The 12,114-nt window shown below is 46.1% G+C and overlaps 1 protein-coding gene across 1 annotated transcript in view; it reads right to left on the bottom strand.

Annotated features, from left to right (window-relative positions):
- The window catches only part of ncanb (neurocan b), a 98,335-nt gene that overhangs the window by 36,835 nt on the left and 49,386 nt on the right, over positions 1-12,114 (bottom strand). Inside the window, exon 10 of the mRNA XM_029828536.1 lies at positions 1,766-1,882. Coding sequence (XP_029684396.1) covers positions 1,766-1,882 — 117 coding nt within the window. The remainder of the gene's footprint in view (positions 1-1,765; positions 1,883-12,114) is intronic.

Here is a 12,114-nt window from a genome sequence, read left to right on the forward strand (position 1 = left end):
TTAAAGGTGAAAAGGGAAAAGGGAAGAGTGCAGTGAGGCCCAAACATCGTTGCTTTGACAGCAGTGAAAGAGTGTTTCCTTTGGCGAACTGAAACGGAACTAATTTTGATGCAAAGAAAATTTAAATATTTAATTTTATCCAGGCAGAAGCACATCCCTCTAAAACAGCCGTCCCTTTGTCTCTGTCACCGTTAAAAATATACTGTACTTTTCCATCAGTCTATTCCAAAAAGTCCCCATCCAGAAGGATTCCGAGCCACACAAACCACAGTGCTCGAAAATGTTTTAAATTCATCGTAGCTGAGGAAGAAAAGACATTATTTCCCAGATCTCATTAATCGGGAGATAGACAAGCCACCGGTGTCATGTCTCAGTGTCCATGTCTCCACACCGAAAGACCATAAAAGCACCAGGAAATCGGGTGAAGGGGAAGACTGTGAAGATGGAGATCCATCCACTGTGCGAGCACTCTTTATCCCCCCCAATCCTCATAAATATTGACTAAAGACCCACAGTAGAAACACAGGCCATCAATTATGCAGCTCCCTAAAACGCTTCTTCCAAAATAATTGCAGCTTCAGGCCAAGTCCTGGAAACAGGCTGCAAGGAGCCGCAACTGTGAAGCCTGGGTCACATTCTTGAATAAACACCCATCTCACACAATAAGCAGAAGCACTGCGGGATTTTATTGTTTCTTCGGCCTCAGAGCGGAACCGAGGGAGAAAAGAATTAGGCTGCAGTCGAACGGTCAAACAATAGTGATGAATGGAGGAAAATACGACTTGATTAGGTGGGAAAAGCAACACAATGAATGAAGTCGTGCTTCCTGTGGAACGGTACAGCGGCCTAGCGTTAGCAGTCATAGGCAATTAACCCTCCTGCCTCTCGGTCACAATTAATATCCAAAACATCCGATATGCAGCTGTTTAGCTAGCTAATCACCAGCGCTAAACTTTAGCAACACAGAGAAAAGCAATTACACACTCCTGAGAGGAGGGTGCCCAAGGAAAGAGCTGAGGCATAATCAGTAAATAACAAATATTTTATGAAAGTGCTTTTCTCCCGGCGCTCAGCCCCAAAAGCTGTCATTTGTTCCTATCGCTGCTAAAGAACCATTAGGTTTGCTTTCACTTATCCTCGCCAGCCCAGACGCAATCGACTGCAACAAATCTTTACAAATGATGTGATGTGTGTAATCCATGCAGTTAGCATGCATTGGTCATGAGTGATTGATCCAGTAGCGCTTGGTGATTGATCTCCTGTCTCATTAATGCAAAGACAAACCTGGCTGTTGCATCATATGTACTGCATATGTACTGGGTGTAAGCCTCGCAGTCTATTGACAATCAAATTTGTTTTTCATGACCTCTGCCCCCTAATCTATGACCTCTTTCCACGGGTAAATTCCCCTAATACCTCAACCCAGCTTGTAGCGGCTGCATGCGTGGAGTCCGAACACGGCCGACTTCAAAATGAGGAAAGAAGCGAAGCAAAAGGAAGTCACATTTTAGCATCTTCTGCCTACTTCCTGTTTATTCCACCCAAAGAGCCTGAGCCAAACAGGCAGAAAAGCTCCTCTTAGTTTGATGCGCGTTGGTGTGCTGGTGTTTTTCAGATAATTCTATTGAGAAGACAAGAACGCGCGCTGAATGCTGCCCGGCAGCGTCCCCTCCCTCGGCGCCGCCTTACGACACAGTGACAAGACGGCCTGCAGCTGTCCACCTCCGAGGTTTCCCCGCACTTTGCTGACCTGGCAGTGACTCACCGATCTCGCAGCTTTCTCCGGAGAAGCCCTGAGGACAGTAGCAGCTGTAGCCGTCACCTTCCTGCAGACAGCTGCCTCCGTGCAGACAGGGGTTAGTCTGGCATGGGTTCTTCTCCACTGCAAACACATATATGGGGGGGGGGGAGGCTTTTAAATGTGTGATATCAGTCCATTATGGGAAAAAAAGAAAAGCTCATGTTGATAAAAAGGGAGATGAGTTTGAATCATGCCGCTTCATTTTCCATCCATTTGCTGCCGCCTGATGGAGATAGTGTTGGAGCTGACGCTCCTCACGCCCAGTCATGCATAACTGCACCTGTTTTTATGAAGGTAGTAAACACTTTAACGCTGCCGGGCTCTAACTCCCGCTCTGTTTGGATGCAGGAGCGGTGGCGATATGGAGTTCTAATTATTGTTCTTATCTTAAGAAAGAGAATCTGATCAGGAGGGCTGGAACACAAGAAGGGAGTTGGATCAACTCTCTTGTTTTATGCTCCGGTCCGGATAGGATTGAAGCCTCTGACGCCAGGCCATGCCTGCAGAGTCCCCTAATAACACCATGAGTGGGCGGAGGCAGAGAGTGTTTCCCCCTTCGAGTGTGTGGTTTTAAATGTTTGGACGACCCTGCGTCATGGCGGGAAAGGCGGTATAACAGGTATGTGCTCAGCATCCCGTGTAACATAATGATAAGCTCTTGCTGCTCCTCAGAGGCTGCTATTGATACACCGAGTGGTGAAGAGAAAGGAAACGCTGCCATTGAAATTGTACTGTACAAAAGTAATTTTCTGAATGAGAGAAACCATTAGGGACAGACTCCTTCCTTAAATCAACAGCAGAGCGATGAGAGAGAGAAGAAAAGACACCAGCAGACGTGCTTTGAAAACGTACCTTGCTTAAAGGTTAATGATGCACTGATGGAGATGGCAAAGCTTGCGAGTACGGAGCAGCCCGTGACATGAAAAATAACCCTAAAAAAAGCTCTGGTCAATGAGCCGTGGTTGGGTCTAAAATGTCAGGTAATGGAGGAGAGAAAATGGAGAGGATAGGTGCTGCAAAAGGTTCAATCATCCATCCATCCATCCATTAGAAATAAACATATCGTTTAGGCTCGACGTTATCGACTTTAGGCATTTATCCTTTTGCCGCTATAATGAGAGCTTCAGTCTAACCGCTGCCCCGGGAACACCTGCAGGACTTCATATTCTCTGGTGTCTGACGGGAAAAATAGCTCTGAAAGGCCCAAAATGCGTATTGATGTTGGTCTCCAGTCTCTAAATGTCAAACCCACTGCAGCACAAAAGCTCTGAAGATGATGAATCTTTGTTAGCGACAAAGATGCGCGAATGCGCTTTTAGTGCGTTTGCTAGTGCATCCTGATCACTGGGGATTGTGGGTAAAGCTACAGGAAAAGATCAAGAACAACAAATATTCTGTTAAAAATCAGTTTATGTTAAGCTACTTGGTAATAAAAGAACCATCCTGAAATGCACCGACTTTTCCCCGTGCGTTATGCCTGCCCATCCCAGCAGACGGAGCGTCACTTTAGCCGGCTGGAAGCATCCTCATGAGAAACGCGTTGCCCATCTCAAAAGATCATGAGCTTCTTACAGTTTGAGCAACGTTACCGATTCAGCTCTGAGCTAGCGGGTGAAAACTACGTGTTAAACGTCTTAAAATGTATAAAGCTAAGTGTTCTCTTTGTTTGTCTGTAAAATAACTAAAAGAACAGGAAGTATGACAGAATATGGGTATTTCTGTGATAGCTGTCGGGATAATATTTCTCATCCACGTGATTTGTGATCATCCACAAGCCTCCGTGTAAACAATACAGGCCCAAAAAGCTGGACGGCAGCAGAATAAGACAACAATCCGATGTGCGGACAAGTAGCAGCAACCTATCCCTCACACACAAGGCTGTGATCTCCACCATCTGCCCACCAACAACTCTTTACCTCCGTCCTGCCGCGGCGTGTGTTTAGAGCGCACGTAAGTGAGACGGCGGTCGTGGATCATGTGGCCATGAGGGCATTTTATCCCAGGAAAGGCACGTTAAGGAAGGGGATGTTGAGGCTGGACGTGACTGGCTATGTGTTTAAACATTCATTTAACTGGATGACATTTTGTGGTTTTCTATAATTAGGATGTGTGCATCTGTAAACAGGCAATCCTAAAAATGAATATGCAAAGTGACACACAGATTAAAAATGAGAGAGAGAGAGAGAGAGAGAGAGAGAGAGAGAGAAAGAGAGCGAGCACATCTCAGGGGAAAGAGGGACTGAGAGGGCACAAATTAAAATTTAACAGAAGCACAAACATAAGTGTGTGTGTGTGTGTGTGTCTGTGTGTGTTTGAACGAGGGGGAGAAGAGGGAAATGTTATCGGAGGGACAGAGAGTCACAGGGGGAGCTATCATGCGTCCCCCTTCTCTTCATACTTGCTGTGAGCTTGTGATTAATTACACACTGATCTTTAAATAGGTCGATGCTTCCTATTGTCCTCCGTGTTGTTCTTTTTCCACGCATGAACCATTAGAAAGGAACAAAAGACATTTGGTGTCCGAAAGAAAGGAAGGCGGATTGAAGCGTGCAGGGGCTCAGCATTCAGGTTGGAACTCGGAAAATCGATAACACAAAAGTATTTGTACTTCGTTCCAGCTGACGCTGCCACAGCTCTTAACTTCAACCAAACACGCTGATGGGAGCGACGCTTGGCGGCTCTGTAGGGTCATCTCAAGATTTCCCTAAGCCTCTCTCTGGAGAGAGATTATCTTAACTTTGCGGCATATTTAGGAAGCTAGTCCCCGATGACAGCGCCATGCATACATGCAGGATTTGCTGTTGATCGGAGCATAAAAGAGGATTGAGATTTTAAAGTCTCGCATCAAAGTGGAGCCGTTTGCAAATTTCACATAATGGGATCCTGCAGAAAAAGCTTGTGCTGACAGAAGCACGGACCTGGATAAAAGCACGTCTCAGACACACACACTGGGATTTTCTATATGTGGACCTGCTTATTGCCGCCCTGGTTGCTGTGCCGGGACTCACTGAACCTCGTAATAGCTTGCTGAGACAGAGATCATGCCTTGGCCTGTTCAAGTGTTTCCCATCTACGAGCATGATAAGCTATCACCAGAGCCCAGCCAGAGCTGCTCCGTTAAAATTTAATGCTACAGTACGTCCCTAAAAGGTACAGAGTCACGCCGAGCAGTTACAACAGCAGGAATGGCCGCCCTAAACTGCAGGATGTGGGCTTGACTGGAAAACGGAGCCACTGTCATGACCGCCGCCGCTCAATGAGCTTGTAGTGTGAAATATTCAACTGGCTGCTAGCGTGGCAGCTACAGATAGCATATGTGTACCACAGAGCGAGAGAAGGTTTGTATAAAACAAGACTGCAAGTGGCTCTGTTGGTGCTTAATGAGGGCTAGGGATGGGATAACTGAGGTCCAGCAACACCTGGAGCAAATTAAACAGCATCTCACATCATTATCTGAAGGAATGTTGCCATGGTTTCAGGGAAATGGATCATTTGTAGCCTTAAAAACTAGTTTGAAGCGTTTCAAGTGCCTCGGTAAGTGTGGCGTGGTGGAGTGTGGTGGTGGACAGGTGTAAAGTGAGTGGAAATGTCCTGTAACACGGCGCAGTGAGGCGAGGGCAAAAAGAGGAGTCGCAAATTGTGAGTAAATGCTACAACTGCTCTAGGCTTCCATTTATGCCAGCGCTCTGCAGGAGAGCGAAAGCAGGTCAGCCTGGAGGCTTCAGCCCCAGGAAGAGGGGAGGCATCAACCCTGCTTTCTAAAAACAGGCTCCAACCTGCAGCAGAGAAGCTCACAGAGAGCTCCAGACAATCGCATAATCCTCAAAAACTCATTTGGTTGTTTTCATACCTTGAAAGTAAATCAATGGAAAACTAAATCTGTATTATAAAGAATCTATTCCACGGCTGCCATATGGTTTATTAGTCTCGAAAGACTCAAACAGATCAATCATTCTTTAGGTGTTGAGTCTCCAGACTTGAAAGAAATCAATAAAATGATGTGAAGGCTTTTTTTTTTTCATGACAAAAACCTTGTCTCACTGGTATCCAACCAGTGAGACACAGACCGATGCGTCAGACAACAGTGTTGCAATAATGATGATAGTTGTGGTTCTGGAGCACGTTTGTGCCTCAGAGTTTGGGATGAAACGATGATCCACCGATGTTGTAACGAGATCACCTTACACGAGGCCGGGCGAATGATTAAGTCGGACTTTATTTAACAGATGCCGGCCTATTCAGACACATCACGGGTTCGCACCCGATCGCTCAGCAGGTGATACCTGAAACCTGCTTCTCGATGGAGGTGAAACGACCCCTCTCTCACACGCAGGAGTCAGGCCTCGCGTAGTTTCAGATGACTTCACGGCGATTGATTTACAGAGGTGAGGTTGGATGAGGACACGGCTGAGACAACTGAGGGACGGGAGGAATGAAGTAGAGATGGAGGCGGCACAGAGGTTGCGTTTATTCGTCAAGGCGACTGTCGCCCTTTGGAGCAGACGGGGCAGCGCCCTCAGTCTGCAGACTCGGGTAATCTAATGCGCTCCACCAGAATCTTGCTTTTTAAATTGTTCATCGATAAAATGTTAAACCAACTCCACCCTCTATCAACAGGGATCCTGTAAGAGCGCCTCTGCAGAGGCCTGGCAGGCGTTGCACGTCCCTCTGTGTGGACAGCATCCACAGCCCCCGCATGTGAAGAAGACGACGGATGCTCCAGCTTTTCTTTTCTTTCTTTGGAGCAGATGAAGTCACGTGACTAGCGCCGTGCGCTGGGCGTCCGCGAGGGTAAACGTAGCCTTCGGTCTGCCGTGCCTTCATTTCTGCAGGTCCTGCCGGGTCTCTAGACGCATTAGCAGGCAATCGCATGGATTCCTGGACCTGCTACAGAACCTCCGCGCCGACACACGGTGTGTGCAAATACCCGTGCACACACGTGGCCCTCAGATCAGAGGTCTCCCAGAGTCCGTTCTCGGTGCTCAGGAGGTTCTGTTACACATGGGTGGATTTCAGAATGTCGGATTAGATTAAAATTTACTGTGAATTCATTACCACTCCTGTGTGTGTGTGTGTGTGTGTGTGTGTGTGTGTGTGTGTTTGCACTGCATTGCCAGTGCCATATAAAGTTTGACCCATAATCCATTACAGTTATGCATAATTACTGAGCATTCTCCCATTAGCTAAGGATGGAATCAATTGAGCCAGGACTACCAGTCTTGGCAATAGATTGTGCTGTTCCAGGTTGTTATTTATTTACAAAGCACCTTTCTTAATTTACACTCGTGTCTTAATGCTGTAATCAATCCTGCACGCTTGAGTTACCCAAAATGAGTTACCCCCTCTAGCTTCACCAGCAGATCCCTGTGGATTTAGGCCTCTCACCCTCAGCAGGCTCTTCATCCACTCAGAGTCGAGATACTCTGCTCCAGCCAATCACGTGCACGACTCCTCTGTGTTGACCAGTAAAGTGCTGCAATGCTTCCACCTCGTAAACTCCGAGCCGGCCTTTTGACTGGCTCCAGTTCCCTCTCGTTATTCTGTTTCATTATTTAGTTTCTCATAATTTTTGCGAGCGCCTCAGATCCGCGCAATAAATCTACATTATTCACAACGTCTGCACTTAAAATTCTCTTTTTCTGACATTATTAGCCTCTTCTAACATAACCACATACCCACATCCGTTAAATAACTTGGACTTCATATAAAGAATTTTCAGATGTTTTCAGATGTTTGCAGCTACAGAAACAATTTTGCATGCAACGGCGTGCATGTGAAGTGCGTGCCACAAGCTTGCGGCTGGCTAGCCGGGACCTCCCAAGCTGGCTCAAAGCTGGACCAGCGAGGAGCAACATCCTGGCGATTCAACGCAGCCAAATTCAGCGACCCGGCGAGGAAGCGCCGCGTCGATTGTCGCACTTGTGGCGCCTCCTCTCGTCCTAAATAAATTGCATTATCCAGGCTGTCAGAATGGCAGGAACATAATCCATCCTGGCTTATCATCACAAGCACATTCCAACACCCCCTCCTTCAGTTTGGATTTGCTCATACTTCCAAATAAGAATATTGAATTACCCTATTTCCATCTTCTTCTTCTTTCGTACATTTTCACCTACACAAATAAAACCTAAACTCTGCAGAGGAGAAGGTCACCCTGTTAGTGAGGCGCCATGATTTATTTACACTGTGATTACCGAACATTGTTTCACGTCCAGTAATGGCTGCATGTATTAACGATGCATTTATGGAGGAATAATGTGCTTTGTGGTTCAGCAAAGGATGTATGCGATATAGACGTTGCTGCAGAGTTTAAACACGACAGCGAGAGGCAACACAAAGTTGCCATTGTTACTAAGACTGGTTCATGTTTTAACGATGGCTCCCCCTCCCACCTACAAACTGGTATAAGCCTTCTGTGTCCCTCCGGTGTGTGCGTCTCTTGGTGGGTTCAGACTGTCTGGTTCTGACATTTAGCCACTTTGCAGCTTAAAAGTTTTCCAGATCTAATACGTTGAGCTGCTTCAGCAGGGCGCTGACAGCCCGAGCGCTGATTTGTTTAAAGTTGCCGCCGAACTGCAGATTTTTGGCCTGGAAACGCCATTTCGCTAAATCCACACTGTCACCGAGGCAACGGGAAAACGATGGCGGGTACACGAGAGAAACTACACGTACCAACTCCCACAGAACGGAAGGAAAGTTTCCTGGACCGTTGTCTGTTTGCGTGGGCGTGGTTTAGCCTCCGAAGAGCTGTGATTGGCACAGCCGCTGACCAATGAGGCGATTAGCTGAGATTGGGCCTGAACCATCAGAAGCACAGCAATCTTGTCCAAACAGAGAGAAACTACTGAACCAGACCCCACTCCTGATCCAACCAAGGAGGCTAAAATGATGCTTCCTTTCCTTCCTCCCTTGCTGCAACAGACCTCTGGGTGTGTGTTAAAGGTCCCGCATGAACAGACACCTTCCACCCTCTGCAGGGCGGGTGCGACATGATACGATACGACTGTCGCCGGGAGCCACCCTTCCACGCCGCCGCTCCTCTCAGCCGTCAAAACTGCTGAGCGTGAGAGAGACTGAAGGTTGTCAGACAGCTCCAACACTAGAATCCCAACTGGGTGCACTCATCCTCGGGACTGTTACTCTCATGTAGCCGCAACACCTCGGTTTGAAATGATGACTTTCACCGTTGTCCCCGACAGCAGGGGGTTGTGTTCCTTATGGCGGGTGGTTGGCTCAGTGGATCGGGGGAAATATATTTTTAGTAACATTTTGCCGTTCAACAGGCACAACTATCTCAAACAAAGAGGAATCTGAATGCAGCAAACAATCTGTCAGGGTTAGACTCACACTGCTCTGCACAATGAATCCACAAGGATTATGTTCCTCCAGGCAGCACCCTGCCGATGGCCGTCTACGCTCCATCCTGCTATCTTCCGCCAATCTTTACTGCACAGAGGTGCTGCTGTTTGTTCTTTTATGAAATCCCGAGCCTCCACGCTGGAGCTGTATCTCACACTAAAATGGAGGCTAGCATTAATCTTTGAAGAAAAATCAAACCACAACACAGGCCCTCATATTGAAGATAAGGCGGCGTCCCAGCTGGTTAAATCCAGCAGATGATGACGCGTTTTAGTTTAAAGGAAAGTTTAATAGCAGATTCTTGCATTTTAATCCTTATTTCTTTAGGTTTAAATTTAAACTGTGGAAAAAATAAGCTATTGTTGGATTTCAGATTGCAAAAACACTTATAGGTGATAAAGGTATTTTTCTACCAAAGCAAATACCACCTTTTTAAAAAATAAAATAAAATAAAATAATAAGGTGCATTCAGGGAAATAAAACACAATCTTAATATTCAGTTACCGGTACTGTGAGTTACTTATGTTCCTTTGGGCTGCTGCCCAACTCGTCTTTGGAGGACTGCGAGATGTGAAAAGATTCATAAAAACCTTGAAAAACAAGCCTTTTTCTCCAATTCTGCCACCAGAGCCCATCAGGACATGCAGTCAATCATCTACCATAATGGGAGCTCTGGGTCATACAATGTGAAAAATAAAATACAGCAACTCGCGATGGGGCTCTGCGAGGCTGAATAATAACCACGTTTGGTTGCAGAGGTAAAGACGATAAAGCATTTTTATGACACCTAAAAAGCTCTTCTATGCTTTTTCATGGCTGCAGAATATTAAATGCATATTTGATGGTGCATTAGCCTGTTTATTCCAACGCAGTTTGCATGTAGCTTAAACATTATTGCTGCAAAAACACATTCAATTTAACTGCGTATTTAGGTCTGCAACAAAGAAAATGCATACTAACGTGTTTATTTTAAGTTCTTTATTGTCCATATGTAAGATTTACGATGAAGCTTAAAGCAACAGTTAATTTTTTTTCATCTGAGAGGTCTAAGAAAAGCTTCACTCTTGGCCAGTCCTTCAAACTTCAGAATCCTGTTGGCACACACTTAATACCTCACCGAAGAACCCCCCAATTTCAACTCCAATACTCCACATGATAACAAGTGGATAAGTCTAAAGTGTGCGGAGCATCCATTTTAACCTGCAGTCATCCCTTTAATACCTGAGGCCACTGACCGGCCCAGCACCGCCCGTCCTCGTAAATAAAGTTAAATAAAGCGTCACACTTTAATCAGCCATGATGGGAAGTTGCCAATTTCATGCATAAACACCAAAACTGCCATTAAATGATGTTACATGTGGTAAGAGGTGCAGAGACTTTCTTGAAGGGCCTTCAACAACCTTCCTTCCTTCCTTCCTTCCATAGACAGTTCTTATTTGTGAAATTACTGCCAAGTAAAATTACATCTATAATCATTATTAACAGTCAGAGGAAAAGACTCACCACTGAATTTTCTCACCACAGACTACTTAAGGAAATTTTCAACTTGACTGCTTCATTATTCTTCTAGTTTAACGAGAGAGAGAGTGAGTGAGAGAGACATTCAGTCAGCATAGAGTGGTCCCTAACATCATTTCATCCCACACTATGATGGAAACCAGCGTCCCAAGGCCGTTCTTTAACAAGCCCCATTCATTCAAACAGCAGCGGCCGATAGCAACGGATTAAATTTAGTGTTTTATTTGAAAAATGGAGGAATTACACCACGAAAGGGAATAAAAAAGTGGAACTGGGCGACAGGAAAAAGGGGAGGAGGACAGTGGATTTGGTGGCGAATGGATTATAAAGAGGTGAGTCTTTTAAAAAGGCCCCAATGAGGTCTCTGCTTTGTATTGGAACACGGTGAAGTTGAAAAGGCTATCAAGACATTACGCCAGAAAGAGTAATAACAATGACACAATGGCAATAAAAGACTTAAAGTCATAGAGAGCAAGAAAAGTAAGCACTTGAGCGTAGAGAAAAGAATAAGATAAGACAATCAATAGAGCTCTGTATGCGGCACTGAAAATCTGCCCTCTTGTTCCCAAGAGACAATCCAAGGACTCGAACAATCTGGGGACAAGCTGAACATCTCTCCACAGAGCCCATGCTGATAACACGCCATCCCTGCCCACAGCTCCATTTATCTCCTTCCTAGCTGCTCTGACACACTCGCACCAAATCTGAAGCCCTAATTTGGTTGAGGGCCGCCTGCCGTGTTACTGATGCCACCAGCGGTCTGATCCATCCCGAGGACGGTGCCACAATAACCCACAACAGCTTCCTGTTTACTGCAGAGTCACACTTTGCTAATTTTCAAGTGCAAAAGCTGATAGTTACCTCTCATCACAGCTGGGCACTGCTGCACTGAACCATTCAGGGTGAATTTCTGTGCTTGCTGACGCCAAACCCGCTTGCTAACTTGTTTCCCCCCCATATATAGAAACTTCCATATCCCAGACTTGTTGGGGTCCAGGGTTCCGGGTCGTGTGTTTGTGTGGTTCTGTGTGTTTCTTCCTGCAGGGGGCGTGGAGGAGCCCATATTGGCAACTGCTGGCGCTGCAGGCAGGCGCACCTGTCGGCAATCTTCATCAGGCCCCCTATTTATGGAAGGAGCGCCTGTCCACCAGTGTCAGAGAGGTTTGGTGTTTTAAAAAAATAAAATAAGGGTATAAAATTAAATGTGTTTACTTTGTCAGAAGATTTGACAGTGAGGGATTAAGTCATATTCAGATGTGTGCTTGTATGTGATGGTGAGACATGTGGAAGGATTAAGAGGTTTACTCCTGAGAAAGCTTGGCTGCCAGCTCGTCCTCACATACTGTACAGTCATTTGTTAGGTGTGTGTGTACGCCCAACCATCTGTGTGGGTTTTTGCTGGAAGCCAGAAGGATGGGGAAGGCTGACGCGGCTGT

This window comes from Takifugu rubripes, chromosome 20 (genome assembly GCF_901000725.2).
Source record: "Takifugu rubripes chromosome 20, fTakRub1.2, whole genome shotgun sequence".
In the NCBI taxonomy this organism is placed as follows: Eukaryota; Metazoa; Chordata; class Actinopteri; order Tetraodontiformes; family Tetraodontidae; genus Takifugu; species Takifugu rubripes.